This window comes from Castor canadensis, chromosome 8, assembly GCF_047511655.1.
Source record: "Castor canadensis chromosome 8, mCasCan1.hap1v2, whole genome shotgun sequence".
In the NCBI taxonomy this organism is placed as follows: Eukaryota; Metazoa; Chordata; class Mammalia; order Rodentia; family Castoridae; genus Castor; species Castor canadensis.
This window is the reverse complement of record NC_133393.1, coordinates 97,272,023-97,287,748: the sequence shown is the minus strand read 5'-3', so window position 1 is coordinate 97,287,748 and position 15,726 is coordinate 97,272,023. Positions and strand designations below refer to the sequence as shown.

Sequence of the window (15,726 nt, the reverse complement as noted above, 5' to 3'; positions counted from 1 at the left end):
AAGAACATTTTCTTTTAATGAATTACAAACTAAATTACAAATAATGTTAATAGAGCACTGGAGACAAGAGGTGGAAGAAAGAAAAAAGTACTTAAAAAAAAACAAAAAAAACACCTGAATTACAAACCTCAAGGTGCACATGGCAGCAAATTCAGCCACTCTGACAAAAAAACTACTATAACCTATAACCTGAAATATAAATATAATTGTTCATCCTTTTTTTAAAGAAATATTTTTCCCAGTCATCCCTCCTCCCACTCTACCCCCAGTCACAACCCTGAAAAAAGTGTCAGTATTCTCAAAATGACATCTAAACCTTCACTTCCACTATGGGGCAAGGAGTGGCTTTCAGAGAAAGATGGGAGCAGGGATTCCTGGCAACTGAAGAACTAAAAATCCTAAAAGAAAAATTCAAACTTCTTTCACCTGCCTTATAAGGCCATGGTGAAGCACAATCCCTGTCCACTGGGCCTCCCAGACTCCTCTTGCTCATAGGGGGGACACACAAAGGAACCGCAGGGAATCATTTCTTCTCCTTCTCCCCAGTGAGCCTGCATCTCGAGTCTCCCAACCTGTTAAGTGATGTGAAACACTGAGGCATAAACTGATTTGATCTATTTTTTTTTTAACCTAATTCTTCAAAACAGACCCCTTGGTTTTTCTTGGTTCTCAAATGTTCTAATTTAGCCCCCTGCTATCAGTTGACCTTTATAAAAACAGTGGCAGCAGGAGGTTTGGGGTACCTGTCATCCTAACCACAGGAAATATTATGTGATATTCAGAGATTGGGATGGCAAACCTGATGATGGGGGAGAAGTCAGTTTTTGTTTTGATTTGCTTTGAGTATCAGTCCTCCTCAGTGATGACTAAGAGGAGTGACAGATGGTGGTAAAGATTGAGTTAAGTGCATCTAATACTGAAATTTCCTTTCCTTTTGACCTGTTCCTCCCCTCCACTTCTGAATGCCCAGAATTGGCTGGCCAAGAGGGGAAGGTGAGTGCTAAGGCAGCCAGAAAAGATCAGAGTGCCCACCGGCGTGGGCCCAGAGCCAAGTCAGATCAAGCCCACACTAGAGGAGAGGGTGAGACTGAAGGTGATGGCTTTGGGAAGGACATCAGAGTCGAAGGTGGGGTACTGGCTTGGTCACATCCTGGAAGAAAGGGTGAGCCAGAGCTGCTTTTGCCGAAATCCGTTTGTTGGGGTCATAGTGCAGCATTTGCTAGAGAGAGAAATGTATGCTAATTTCAGTGATGTAATAGTAGACCAAGTAGGTGGCAGATCTCAGAAATCAGGAAACTAGAACTCTTTTTGTCCAGTTCTCATTTCCCTCCCCCATATCTAAACCAGCATGCTGACTGACAGGGAGAGAAGCAGGGACTAGGGAAATGCTGACCCCCAAAGTTCAGGGTCTCAGTCTTTCTTCCCTTCCCTTCCCTTGGGGAATGAATGAGGAGTAACAGCTGCCCACTCTCCAGTCTTACCGATAACAAGCTTCGTCCATCTTCATCCAAGGGAGGCACAACTTTGCCAAAATCTTGCCGGGCCCACTTGGGGAAACTCGGCTTATAATCAGGCATAGATGTAACTCCTGGCCAAACCACCTCATCTGGGGTCCCCAGAGTCCGGAAGATCCGGAAGAGCTGGTCAATCTCAGAATCTCCAGGAAATAGGGCCCGGCGGGTCACCTGAAAATGGGGAAAGTGGAAAGGGCAAGACCCACATTGATGTCAGTCAAAACTGTCCCCTATACAAAGGAGGTTCCCATAGGCAGTGAAAGGTTGGTAGGGTCCCATGACTCCCTCCCCAGGGTCTTTCATGGGGTCGGTCACACAGAACCTGAGACAATGAAGTCCCTTCATCTGTCTCCTGGCCCCTCCTTCCTTCCCCCAACCATGGATTTGCAGATCCCCAAGGCTGGGTGGGGCTGGGAGGGGGTGAATGTCTGGGGTGCCACTGACATGTAGCAAAGGGATCCCAAGCCACTCACGGGGTATGGGGTAGACACTGCGGTCATCCCCCCTCCTTGTGATGCAGCCACTTCTAGATAGGAGCACAGCGGGCAGAGACTGTGTCTTCCATTTCTTCTGTGTTCCCCACAGCACTTAGCATGGTGCTGGGTACATACTAGGTGCTTAACGAATATTTTTTTGATGAATTGAGAGAGGAATATGGGCAATTGTAAGGTAATGCACTGGCGGATAAATGTACATTATAAATGTATATCTATATATAGACTAATGGCCTCCAAGCCCCCAGTTATAACCCAGATAAAGGACCATAAGACATATTGCTGATCAGCCTACTCCACTATTGTATTAGAGGGGATGGGCGCTCCCACATAAAGCCAGGCCTCAAGGATCCTTTAATCTGAAAAGTCAGAGGTGAAGGGAGACATACAGAAATGAAGAGTGTGCATAAAGTGAACACCATTGGCTTTACAACAAAGTCTATAGGCCAAATGAAGGAGGCACTAAATGGAATTCATTCTTCCAAATCTATGCAGACTAAAGTTAAAACAGCTGAATGGCTGCACAAATGAGTTAGCTCATTTCAGGGATAAGAGATGTACACTAGTTACAAAGTCTATTTGGGGACATTCTAACATTGTGGTTGTAGTAGGAAATAGTCCTATCTATGTCCCTGTCCTGGTGGTACTCTAGAGAATTGTGTGATAACAGGGCCCTGGTTCTGGGCCAAGAAATGGTTCTGTTGTTCTTGGATGTGAGGAGGAGCTGGCTGGGTGAAACTTGGGCAAGCCTCCATACCATCTCAGCAAAAATGCAGCCCAGGCTCCAGATGTCCACGGCTGTGGAGTAGTATTTGCAGCCCAGAAGGATTTCAGGTGCTCGGTACCACAGGGTCACCACCTGGGGAAAAGAGTAGGATAAGGGAAGGGTGTTTTATACAGCATGGAGATTTGCAATCCTTAGCTCCTCCACAAAACTCTGCAAAATCTCAGGCTCTTAAGCAGTCTCCTTTCTTTCCTCTGATTTCTCCTAAGAAAAGGGACTACATACAGCTTTCTAGCCCAGAGTAGGCCGAGTCCATGATACTCAGGACCATCTGAACCCTAAATTTGAGACCTCCTTGGAAAACTTGAGACAAATGGCCATACTTTTAATGGTGTGCCACATAGCTTTCCTGGCTTGGTAGCTGAGCCCGGTAAGCTTCATACTATGACTTTTGTGCACACCTAAAACTATTAGGGTGTCAGAGGTTCTATTAAGAGAGAAACTGATGGCCAGATAGTTTTAGTAACTTTATCAGTGCCCTTGTTAACACTTCCCAGGATGCTCAGAGAAGAAAACCACAGAGGGATTTACCTCATGGGTATAAGTACGCACAGGAACTCCAAAGGCTCTGGCTAGTCCAAAGTCTGCCAGCTTGATGGCCCCCTCTGTGTTGATGAGCAGATTCTGGGGCTTAAGGTCTCGGTGTAGGACTCGATGAGAATGGCAGAAAGCTAGGCCCTGGAGCAGCTGGAACAGATAACTCTGACAAAGGAGACAGGAAGGAGTGTTTTTCTCCACCATAACAAGCAGATTAGGGTTTACTCTTTGCCCCCAAAAGTCTACTAAAGCCTTTACTATGTTATATCATAACTATATGTTTAACAGCTATTTCTACCATTGAACTTTCAACTCAGTGAGGATAAGGACCAGATCTTTTGCATCTCTTTCTATACCCTAATGTGCCTAACACATTGAATTTGTGTTAAGTAAACATTTGTTTACAGATTGAAAGTTGCTTTGAAGATGAAGAACCCAGCCCTAAAACAGACAACAGAGACTTACTATTTCTCCCACTAAACAGGTGGAAGGGCTTTTTTGGAAGAATCTGCCAACTACACTCAAATCTCATTTATTTATTTATTTATTTATTTTCTTTTATTCATAAGTGCGTACAATGTTTGGGTCATTTCTCCCCCCTTCCCCCCGACCCCCTCGCTACCAGGCAGAAACTATTTTGCCCTTATCTCTAATTTTGTTGAAGAGAGCGTATAAGCAATAATAGGAAGGACCAAGGGTTTTTGCTAGTTTCAAATCTCATTTATCTAAGTTTCGTCTGACCTCCCACTTGAACTGCTAGGTTGACTCACTACAATTTCAACTTTGATTCTTCAGCCCAACCCTCAGGTTAATGACTATAATGAGCAGGGAAAGAGACACAAAAGAAAGGGGAGAGGGGTGTTTGGGCTGGGAAGGATAACACATTATCATCCAGTCTGAATTGCCTGCCTCTAGTCCCCCTAAAAACATGTGCATGATGTGTTGGAGTTAATAAGGATTACCTTGATGAGGGGTAGAGGAATGCCAGTGAGGGCAGAGGCATCCATGAATTTCTTGAGATCTTGGTGCAGAAATTCAAAAACCAGATAGAGTTTATTTTCTGTGTGGATGACATCTAGCAGCCTGGGGAAGAATGGGTCCAGTAAATAAAGGTGAGGGAAAGAAATGCCCAGACTACACAAATACAACTCATCCTTCCCTACCAGGCCATACTTACTTGACAATATTAGGGTGGTTAAGTTCCTTAAGCAGAGAGATCTCTCGGATGGCAGTACTGGGTACACCCTCAGTCTCACTTGGAGAGGTTGAGAAAGCAGAGAAGAGGATATGGTTACAAACATTCCTTTCCCCCAGGGATACCACCCCCAGTATTCCCTTGGGAAGTCAGAGAAGAGGAAGGGTACTGTAAGGAGTTAATTCCTGAGTAGACAGGGTGTGGCTTTTGGGCACATTAAAGTCGTTTTTCGCAGGGGAAAGTAAGTAAAGTCGCCTGGTGAGGGTGAAGCAGAGAGAAGATAGTAGAGAAAAAAAGTGAGAGTAGCACCCGATCTCCCCCAGAGGGCTAGAGAAATCCAACTGCCATTCTTTTGAAAAAGGGAGAGAATTCTAAGATGAGGGTGGAGTTGGGGCAGTGAGCAGAGCTCTTCATCCAGAAAGGTGCCCTTTGCTGGCTCCCACATAACCAATTGCAAGAGGAGTCCTGGGCCCCATCCCAGAGGCCGCCTTTCTCTTCCCGACTGTTTCTGCTTACACATTTTGGGGCACACCGGGCTCAGTATGGAAAGAAAGTTTTCGATGGATTCTTCACCACCCTATACTCTTCCCAGCGAAATACTCTACGGTCAGTCAACCCACCCCTCCACTTCAAAAAAAAGCCCCTCCCTGCTACCTTCCGGTCCCCTGGACGGCTTACCCGCCTGTTGCGGGGGGAGGGGGGAACAGTCAAGGAGCTCCCTAGTTAGGAGTCGGGGCTACAGAGGCCACTCACGTGTCCAGGCGGATTTTTTTAAGCGCCACCACTTCTCCAGTCAACTTGTTTTTGGCTTTGTACACAACTCCGTACGTGCCCTCTCCGATCTTTTCTACCTTTTGGAAGTTCTCCATGAAGCGCTAGCGAGTCGGGTCAGCCCGGCCCTGGAGAACGGGCCTGGGAACCCTGGAGAAGGCGTGCCCAGACTCTCGGGGGCCGAGGAGAGGGAAACAGAGTCCAGCACCGTGGCCTTAGATCGGGATGGAACGCAGTGTATGTCTGGCTCTTGTCAATTTGTCCAACTTGAAACAATGTTGCTGCCTCCCCCCGACCAGTTCCCGACCGCCAGCAGAGGCCCCGCCCCTCCTTCCCGCGTTTCGCTGGCTCCGCCCCCTCTGTTTCCGATTGGTCAACGTCAGAGTAGGCGGGGTTATCCCAGCACTCCTAGCCGAATGACCCCACCCCCGTGCAAGTTTGGTTCTGAGAAGCCAGGTCATTTCTTTCTCTGTGAGACGGCTATAAACTTATTCCTGAGTTCCTGATTTGGGCTGAGTTTCCTACCTGTGTCTCTAAGCCTGTAGGGATTCTTTGATTTCTAATTCATTATGCTCACCACACCTTGAATGAGATTAAATTCCATCTGGCCCAGGGGAAACCACCAATAATCTCGGGTCTGCCGCCTGAGTAGCTGGAATTACAGACATCCACACCATACCCTAAGCCTTTTTTTCTTTCCTTTTCTTTTTTCCTTTTTTCAAAGATATGGACTATTAGCTGGGTGCCGGTAGCTCACATTTGTAATCCTAGCCACTCAGGAGGTACAGATCAGGAAGATTCTGGTTCCAAATCAGCCCAGGCAAATAGTACCCGCGACCCTCTCTTGAAAAAACCAATCACAAGAAAGGGGCTGGTGGAGTGGCTCAAGGTGTAGGCCCTGAGTTCAAACTCCAGTACCACAAAAAAAAAAAAAAAACATGGAATGTTTCATGTATTTGCATGTCATCCTTGAGCAGGGGTCATGCTAATCTTCCCTGTATCGTCCAGGGACCCTTTTTATTTTTCTTACTGGGCTTGGGGTTTGAACTCAGGGCTTCCCACTTACGAAGCAGGTGTTCTACCACTTGAGCCAGACCTCCAGTCCATTTTGCTCTGGTTATTTTGGAGATGGAGTCTCACAAACTATATGCACAGAGCTGGTCTTGAACTATGATTCTCCCAATCTTAGTCTCCCAAATAGCTAGGATTACAGGCTTGAGCCACTGGCACCCAGCTCAGGAAACCTTTTTTCAAAGACAGAAATCCTGGCGAGGAGTGGTTGTGCACTTTTGTAATCCCAGCACTTGGGAGGCTGAGACAGGAGAATGGAGAGTTTGAGGCCAGCCTGGGCTACATAAAGTGAAACCCTGTCTGGGGTGGGGGAGGGGGCAGAAAACTGAATGTCATGGTAAAGGATTCATGGTCCACAGAGGAGGCATCTCTCATCACACCTGACACTATCTCTGCTTATGGATACAGGGTTTTTTTCTGTTTTTTAGAGAGGTTTGATTTCAATTGCTCAATTCTCCCAGGCTGAATTGTATGTGTTGGATATGTACTACAAAACTGCCTACCAATCAACTCTTTCCCAAATAATGGACTGTGTCAAAATGAGTGTGACCCAATTAAACTAGAAACTGTCATTGAGTAGTGGGATGGGAAAGGAATTCTGCCACTTGATGACTTTTTTTTTTTTTTTTTGGCAGTACTGAGGTTTGAACTCGGGGCCCACCTGAGCCATACCCCCAATCCAGGGAAAGGAATTCTGGAACCACGATCCCTTGTCAGTTCTGTTTCTTTCCAGTTCTTCCACCCCTCTGGGACCTCCCCTAGAGAGAGTGAGGAGGAAGGGCTATGCAAATTAGAACCCCTTTCTTATATAGGGGTTTATTCCAGCCCCCCCAGCACCTTTGGTTGCTGGAAGGAAGAACAGGATGGATATGGTGCTGAAAAGGTGCCTTCTCCATTTGTCTGTGCTGAGTGTTCTGCTGGCTGTGGGGGACACAGAAGGTGAGTGTGGGTGTGTGGACAGGATCAGATGTGAATTAGGAGTTCAGCACGTGCTCTAGTTTTTACCTCTTCTAATGGGAGATACCAGAATATTTCACGCTTCTACCTATTTGACTTAGTGAGGATATGGGCACCTGAGTTCCCTCCGTCCATGAAATTCAGGATTGAGCATGAAAATAATCCTATCTGTTTGGAGGGACTCTAATTTTGATGTACCCTGTGCAGTGAGCTGGAGTAGGGGCCCCAAAGGAGTGAAATGTGTGGGAGATTCTTTTAGGTAATGTCTTAGGTAAGGGATTCAAAGTGGGCAGACTGTGGTATTTGATAAGATGGCAAAGGTGACACCACTTTTCCTGCCTTGGGATAGGGATGGATGAACACAGTCCAAGCCTTATTTTCTGGGCCTGGGAAAAACAGGCAGAAGGGTCTCAGCTGAGCATCACATGAAAGGACTCTGGGAGATTGGGGCCTCGTGATAGTAGCAAGGGGTGGGGCAGATGGTGGCAAGAGGGTCTGGAATGTCCCGTGCTGCCAAGGAGGGAGGGTTGGAAGTGGAAAAAGAATGGAGCATCTCATGACTTTTCTTGTGCTAGTGTTGGTACGCTTAATGAGATGATTTCAGATCAATGCCCAACAGGATAGCCTAGGTTCCCAGAATACATTAGAAATGGGAATAATGGAATGTGTCAAGATGAGAATGACCTATTTCTGATGTGCTGAAATATATTATATATCATATCACAGTTACTCCTTCTTTCTCTAGATTCCTGGCCTCACAGATATCAGATATCGAGGAAATTCTCCTCAATCTGACTTCTCTCACTTGTGTTGCAGTGTCAAGTCTTCTGGAAACATTCTGTTCATACGAACCTTCTCATACACAACACACCCACCCCCCCCACACACGCGCACACACATCGCTCTTTAATTTGTTTTTTTACTTTTCATTTTGAACTCAGGGCCTCACACTTGCTAGGCTGGCACTCTACCACTTGAGACACTCCACCAGCTTTTTTGCGTTGTGTATTTTGAGATAGAGTCTCAAAGCCTGGGCTGGCTTCAACTGTGATCCCTCTGATCTCTGCCTCCTGAGTAGCTGGGATTACAGGCAAAGACACAATTTTATTTATTTTTTGGTGGCACTGGGGTTTGAACTCAGGGCCTCACACTTGCTAGGCAGGTGCTCTACCACTGAAACAACTTCATTAGCCTCATATGAGGCTCTTAGCCATGTGCCAGTGGCTCATGTCTATAATCCTAGCTACTCAGGAGGCAGAGATTAGAAGGATCACCGTTCAAAGCCTGCTCGGGCAAAGAGTTTTAGAGCCCCTATCTTGAAAAACCCATTACAAAAAAGGGCTGGTGGAGTGGCTCATGGTGTAGGCCCTGAGTTCAAACCCCAGTACCACAAAAAAAAAAAAAAAAAAAAGATTGTGCTTAGATTTTGAATACTGATTTTTAAAATCAAAAGAAGGCATTTTTTTCAAGGATGGGAGTTGAAGCTCAAGTGCACTTGTTTGGCATAGGTGAGGCCCTAGGTCTTATCCACACCTCTAGAAAAAAAAAAGGCATTTTTCTAGATATTTATGAAATTTTATATGAATGGTGTTTGCCAATTTTCTCTATGGTAAAATAACACTGCTTAAGGCAAGAGTGGTAGCACTTACCTTGTAATCCTAGCTACTCTGGGAGTAGAGGTAGAAGGATCCAGAGTTTGAAGTCAGCCTAAGCAACATAGAGAGGTCCTGTCTCAAATAAATAAACAAATAAAAATAAATAACCTGTTGGATGTGGTAGCTCATGCCTTTAATTCCAGCACTCAGGAGGCTGAGGCAGAAGGATAGCAAGTTTAAGGCTGGCCTTAAATACTTAAAAGGCCTGTCATACACAAATAAATAAATAACATGCTTACGCAAAAAAAAAAAATTCACATTTTAACAAGTATTTTCTGAATTCGAAGGGTAAGATAATAAGCTTATAATCTTTGCTTTTAAATAATTTAGACAAAAACAATAGCCAATAAGGATAAAGCAAATATGGCAAAATGTTGACAGCTATTGGATTTGGGTGAGGGCATATGGAGGTCTCTTATTTTCTTTTTACCTCTCAGACCTTTCTCTTGGTCAGTTATAATAATTTTATCTGCTCTGTCCCCACCCCCAACCTCTTCCTGCTTCTAATCCATCTTCCCCAAATGCTTACTACAGCAATCTTTCTAAAATAAACATACCACCATGTTCAACAAACTTCTGCAGGATGAATTCTATGGTATGTGGTATGTGCTTACATCTCAATTTAAAACAAAACACTAGCTGGACACAGTGTTGAGTGCCTGTAGTCAAGAAGCTAAGATGGGAGGATCACTTGAGCCTAGGAGTTCAGGACCATCTTGGGCAACATATCAAGATCCTATCTCAAAACATTTTGTGGGATGTCTGTTGTGACACATATTAAGCAGTGATGTGAATTATCACCTTAAATTCCTTCAGATCCATATCTCGTTCATGTTTGAAGTCCTTTGTGCCTAAGATAGTGCTCAATACATGATGGGTATTCAATAAAATATGCACTTTGAATATGAGAATGAATGTAGTGACATGGAATAGAGTGTTACACTATGAAAAGGAACTAAGGGTCCTACTCACATATTTTTAGGACTCAGAGACCAGGACCGGCTTGGTGTCTCAAGGCAGTTCAAACCTAAAGCCTGGAACAGGCAGCTATATCCAGAGTGGACAGAAGTCCAAGGACCTGATTGCTGGAAAGGTGAGAACTCAGAAGTTCTGGGGGAAGGCATGGTGGGAATGGGATAGGGAAGAGAACAAGAACTGGGTCAATACACCGTGGGAAGACAGGAAGGGGAAAGCTATATGGGGATGGGAAGCCAAGGAATCACAGCTAATGCAGCTTCCCTTCCCAGGTGGCAAAGTGTCCCTGAAGGTTACTAATGATGGGCCTACACTGATTGGTGCAAATGCTTCCTTCTCTGTTGTCTTGCACTTCCCAGAAAGCCAGAAGGTACTGCCAGATGGGCAGGTTATCTGGGCCAACAGCACCATCATCAATGGTAGGAGCCTTCTTACTCTAGACCCTTATTCCTAGAGCTCAGGTTTCCTGGTGTCCCCAGTGAGTCCAGGGAATGCCCGTCCTCCTATTTTTCTAAACAAATTATATATGCAATAACACTCATTGTATTAAAATTAGAAAACTCAGATAAAGCAAAAAGAAAAGAAAATTACATTGGACTGATGAAGTATCTCAAGCGGTAGAGCACTTGCCTAGTGAACACAAAGCCTTGAGTTCAATCTTCAGAACCCTCCAAAAAGAAAATTACAGTCCCTAAATTGGAGGCAGAAGAATCCAAAAGTTGGACAAACTTAAATTCATCACTAGTATGCAACCCTGGGAAGTAACTTGTTTTATACTTCATATAAAATGGGGTAGTACCTTCCTCAAAAGATTGTTTTAAGAATGAAAATGTGATCATCTGTGAAATACTCAGATGATCAGCTGTAGCCTACAGTAAAGGTTTAATGAATGTTAGCTGGTGGTGGTATTTTTATTTTTATCTCACCAGTTTGAGAAAATTGCTGTAAACATTTTGTTCTATAGCCTTCCTGTCTTTTATTTATGTAACTTCTGAATCTTAAATTGTAGTTTCTATACCTCCCCACCCCCAACTACCACCCCAAATGGATTATACCATGAAGAGTGTACTGTCTAGCTAGGGAGTATTCTGAGAGCCCCTCTTGAGCCCTAGGAGCCATTTTATGGATTTTGGTGCATACAAAAGAATGCCAGTACTTTTGAGGATGACTGTATCTATCTTTCAGGGAGCCATGTGTGGGAAGGACAGCCAGTGTATCCTCAGGAACCAGATGATACCTGCATTTTCCCTGATGGTGGACCCTGCCCATCTGGCCCTTGGTCTCAGAGAAGAAGCTTTGTTTATGTCTGGAAGACCTGGGGTGAGGGACTCCCTTCTTTGGCTTGTCATCACACACTTATATTTACTTTTTTCTACCTGATCACCTTTCTTTTTGGCCCCACCCTTAACTTCTATGATTTTTCTCTCCTTGGCTCCTTCCTATTCCACAGCACTTATATCTCTTCAACGCTATCATAATTCCTTTTGACAGCTCTTCCCCAATTGTAGATCCACCCACAGAACCTCCGTATTAAAATCTGTTCCCTGTCCCCCCCCAATCTTTGTGTGTGTGTGTGTGTGTGTGTGTGGTACCGGGGTTTGAACTCCAGGCCTCATGCTTGCTAGGCAGGCAATCTACCACTTGAGTCATTCCACCTACCCCCACCCATTCCCCCAACAGCCCTTAATATATCTCCTGTTTTTCCTTCTTTGGTGTCCTTTTTCAAATCCTGGCCCCTTTGACCAGTAGCCTTCCCCTTCCTGCTTTTCTTTCCAAAATTCTCAGGCCAATATTGGCAAGTTCTGGGGGGCCCAGTGTCCAGGCTGAGCATTGGGACAGGACAGGCAATGCTGGGTACACACACCATGGAAGTGACTGTCTACCACCACCGGGGGCCCCAGAGCTATGTGCCTCTTGCCCAGACCAGTTCAGCCTTCACCATTACTGGTAAGTGGCAAGGTCAGTCATAGGGCAGGAGACTGGGGAGGCTTGGCTGGACTGCAAAGGGGAAATGGTGTGCCACCTTCAAAGGGCAGGGGTAGGACTTGGGCAGAGGAATGTGGGGCTTAGAGCCAAATAAAGGGCCAGCTTGTCAAGGGGGTTAGAGAATGTGGCTGTGAAAGGAGAAGCTGTGGCCCAGGGCTGGTTCTCACCTTTTCTGCCTCTAACCCCAGACCAGGTACCTTTCTCCGTGAGTGTGTCCCAGCTGCAGGCCTTGGATGGAGGGAACATGCACTTCCTGAGAAATCAGCCTCTGATCTTTGCCCTTCAGCTTCATGATCCCAGTGGCTATTTGGCTGGGGCTGACCTCTCCTATACTTGGGACTTTGGAGACAAAACTGGGACCCTGATCTCTCGGGAACTTGTGGTCACTCACACTTATTTGGAATCAGGCACAGTCACTGCCCAGATGGTGCTGCAGGCTGCCATTCCTCTCACTTCCTGTGGTTCCCCCTCAGTTCCAGGCACCACAGATGGGCACATGCCAACTTCAGAGGCCCCTGGCACTACAGCTGGGCAAGGGCCTACTGCAGAAGTTGTAGGTACTACACCTGGTCAGATATCAACTACAGAGCCCTCCAGAACCACAGCTGTGCAGGTGCCAACCACAGAAGTCAAAAATACTGTACCTGTACAGGTGCCAACTACAGAGGGCACAGTTACTATATCTGAGCTGGTGCCAACCTCAGAGGTCATAGGTACCACACTTGCAGAGAAGTCAACTGTAGAAGATACAGGTACAACACCTGCAGAGATGTCAACTGCAGAGCCCTCTAGAGCCACAGTTGCACAGGTAACCTCAGAATTGGTGGATACCACAGCTGGAGAGTTACCTACCCTTGAGCCAGCGGGTCCAGATTCCAGCCCATTCATGCCTACAGAAGGTACTACAGGTAAGAACAGTGTGAATGAGATTCATTAAGGTGGGATACTTGTCACTCCTTTACTCTGTAAGTCTTACCCAAGACCCAGATACTAACCAGTCCTTTGTTTAGCACTGTGGTCCTCTCAGAGCTCTCAAATCTTTCTTAATGATTTGCAAGAAATTTGGAGTCCAGGAAACTAGGGTTTTCCCCTAGGCCATGAGGAGAGGACTTGTTGCTTTTCTACCCTTGAGGAGAACAGCTGGGAAGGTCAGGAAGTCAATAGCAATCATTTACATATTTATATAGCATTTTCTTTTTCTCTTTTGGTAGTACTGAGGTTTGAACTCAGGGCCTCACACTTGTTAGGCAGGTGCTCTACCACTTGAGCCACTCCACCAGTCCATTTTTGTGTTGAGTATTTTTGAAATAAGATCTTGTGAACTATTTGCTTGGGCTAGCTTTGAACCGAGATCCTCCTAATCTCACTCCCACAGGCATGAGCCACTATTGGCCAATCTATCACATTTTCTGTTAAAGAGTAAGTATACAAAAATCTTTCTCAGATTCCAAGACCCTGATCATCCCATTTCCAATTCCTGGGTTCCTATCCCAAAGCAAAACAAGAGGAATAAGATAATGATGCTCAAATGGGTTAACATATGGCAAGTGTCTAGCCCAGGACCTGGCACAGTGTGGGGCATGATAAACATTTGAAGATTAAAAAAATAAAGAAAAGAAAGGTTGGAGATGTGGCTCAAGAGATAGAGTACTTGCTTTGCAAGCACAAAACCCTGAGTTCAAACCCCAGGTTACCCCCACTCAGCACCCCAAAAAAACAAACTCCAGCAACCACCCCAACTTTGTGACTCTATAATAGTAATTTTCTTCTGGGTTTTATTTTCCTTATCTATAAAATGAAATTTCCCCCATCTCAGCTGATTCTAAATCAGTAATTCCAGGGTCCAGTAGCTCTGGTTCTACCTGGGAAAATGCCTGCTTGGCCTCTTTCTCCAAGTGAGTCAGTCTGTCTCTTGATCTTGCCTCCTCTATACTCTCTTGCCAGGGTCCCTGAGCCCCCTGCTAGATGGCACAGACACCTTAACACTGGTGAAGAGACAACTCCCCCTGGATTGTGTTCTTTATCGATATGGTTCCTTTTCCCTCACCCTGGACATTGTCCGTGAGTCTTGCCTACTTTGGGGGATGAGAATGGGAGGCATGTGCTGCCTAGGGCTAGACAGTGGAAGCCACCTTGGGAGGAATTACCACACCTCAGGGTCCCCCTTTCAAGACACAAGGATGGGAATGGGAGAGCAGCCCTAAGGCTTTCCCATATATATGGGTCTGGTAGAAGAATCCCAATTTATAATCCTGCAATTTTGCAGAGAGTATTGAAAATGCTGAGATACTGCAAGCTGTGCCATCCAGTGAGGGGGATGCATTTGAATTGACTGTGTCCTGCCAAGGCGGGTGAGTGTCCTGCTGGTTGTTGTTATAACTCTTGGATCAACTATTGCTCTGCTTTCTGGAGTTGTGTCCCTTCTATCTCCTGATACAAGCTGATAATTCTTCCAGGCTGCCTAAGGAAGCCTGTATGGACATTTCATCACCAGGGTGCCAACCCCCTGCCCAGCATCTGTGCCAACCTGTGCCACCTAGCCCGGCCTGCCAGCTGGTTCTGCACCAGGTACTGAAGGGTGGCTCAGGGACCTACTGCCTCAATGTGTCTTTGGCTGATGCCAACAGCCTGGCTGTGGCCAGCACCCAGCTTGTCATGCCTGGTAGGTACTCAGACAATAGTTAAGATGAAGGGAGTGGGAAAAGAGAAGCTGGGAGGGAACAGATACTGACGCAATGACTGGGATTCTGCTCACAGGTCGAAAAGCAGAATTTGGGCAGGCTCCCCTGGTTGTGGGCATCTTACTGGTGTTGATGTCTGTGGTGCTTGCATCTTTGATATATAGGTAAGAACTCTACCATCCAGCCCAGACCCCAATCCATTACCACCATTCACTTTTCGAGACTGAATTATCACTCCCTTTGAGGAAGCATAGTGTCCAGTAAAGAACCCAGTTTGTTCTTGGGAAAGTAGCTTAAACTTTCTCAGCCTCTGAGAAGTAGGAAAACAAACATCTGCCCTGTGAGGCTGTTGTCAGGATTAGAAGCTATGGGGGTAAGCAAGCCACCTGGGGTGGAAGCAATAATGTAATAAATGATGACATGGTGACTGTTGTTAAGAAGAACGGGATAGGGGAGAGGATGGGAGAGGGGGGCAGGGGGAAAAATGACCCAAACAATGTATGCACATGTGAATAAATTAATAATAAAAAAAAAAGAATGGTATAGTTGAGGTAGAACAGAGTTCTACACCTGTGAGAAAGGCAAGGTCCTCAAAACAGAGAAGCTTATAGGGTAAAAGAGAATGTATAGAGGTTAACTGGAGAAATAAGAAAGGTTTGACCCTGATGGTGATAAGAAAGGGAGGGAGCTAGGATCAAGGCCAAGCAGACTTGGGATGAGTGTGTCTTGTCTTTGGAGAAGCACAGACAGGCTGCCTTTTTCCACTGATAACATTTCCTCCTTCCAATATTAGGCGCAGACTTAGGAAGCAGAGCTCTGCTCTCCCCATTCCCCAGCTGCCACACAGTGGTACCCACTGGCTGCGTCTGCCCCAGGTCTTCCGCACTTGCCCTGTTGGAGAGAACAGCCCACTCCTCAGTGGGCAGCAGGTCTGAGTACTCTCATATGATGCTGTGATTTTCCTGGGGTTGGCAGCAATGCCTGTATTTTCTGCAGTCTTCCCTTGGAGGCTACCATTAGCTGAAATAAATACTCAGAACCTGCTGTTTTTTTTGTTGTTTTCTTGAATCTGTATCTTTTACAGAGTAGAAAGTGTGTAAGAAAGA

At 45.7% G+C, this 15,726-nt stretch overlaps 2 protein-coding genes and 1 pseudogene across 3 annotated transcripts; 1 reads left to right on the top strand and 2 right to left on the bottom strand.

Annotated features, from left to right (window-relative positions):
- Positions 1-80: 80 nt before the first annotated feature.
- Positions 81-5,626, bottom strand: Cdk2 (cyclin dependent kinase 2). 2 transcript variants are annotated; one of them, XM_020182872.2, is made up of 8 exons: positions 5,278-5,626; positions 4,507-4,584; positions 4,292-4,412; positions 3,324-3,494; positions 2,766-2,867; positions 1,988-2,131; positions 1,482-1,685; positions 81-1,219 (listed from the first exon to the last, which is right to left on the bottom strand). In XM_020182872.2, the coding sequence occupies exons 1-8, from the start codon at positions 5,391-5,393 to the stop codon at positions 1,115-1,117; spliced, it is 1,041 nt and encodes a 346-aa protein (XP_020038461.1). In that variant the 5' UTR covers positions 5,394-5,626; the 3' UTR covers positions 81-1,114. The 2 variants fall into 2 exon arrangements, with proteins under 2 accessions (XP_020038461.1, XP_020038462.1); XM_020182873.2 differs by lacking the exon at positions 1,988-2,131.
- A 601-nt stretch (positions 5,627-6,227) lies between these two features.
- Positions 6,228-6,302, bottom strand: LOC141410512 (U6 spliceosomal RNA; annotated as a pseudogene).
- Positions 6,303-7,151: 849 nt separating this feature from the next.
- Pmel (premelanosome protein) lies at positions 7,152-15,675 on the top strand. Its single transcript, XM_020182882.2, has 11 exons — positions 7,152-7,305; positions 9,961-10,071; positions 10,226-10,372; positions 11,139-11,273; positions 11,739-11,900; positions 12,128-12,847; positions 13,884-14,000; positions 14,206-14,290; positions 14,396-14,601; positions 14,697-14,784; positions 15,414-15,675. Exons 1-11 carry the CDS (start codon positions 7,230-7,232, stop codon positions 15,553-15,555), a joined length of 1,989 nt encoding a protein of 662 aa, XP_020038471.1. The 5' UTR covers positions 7,152-7,229; the 3' UTR covers positions 15,556-15,675.
- The last annotated feature ends 51 nt before the right edge of the window (positions 15,676-15,726 follow it).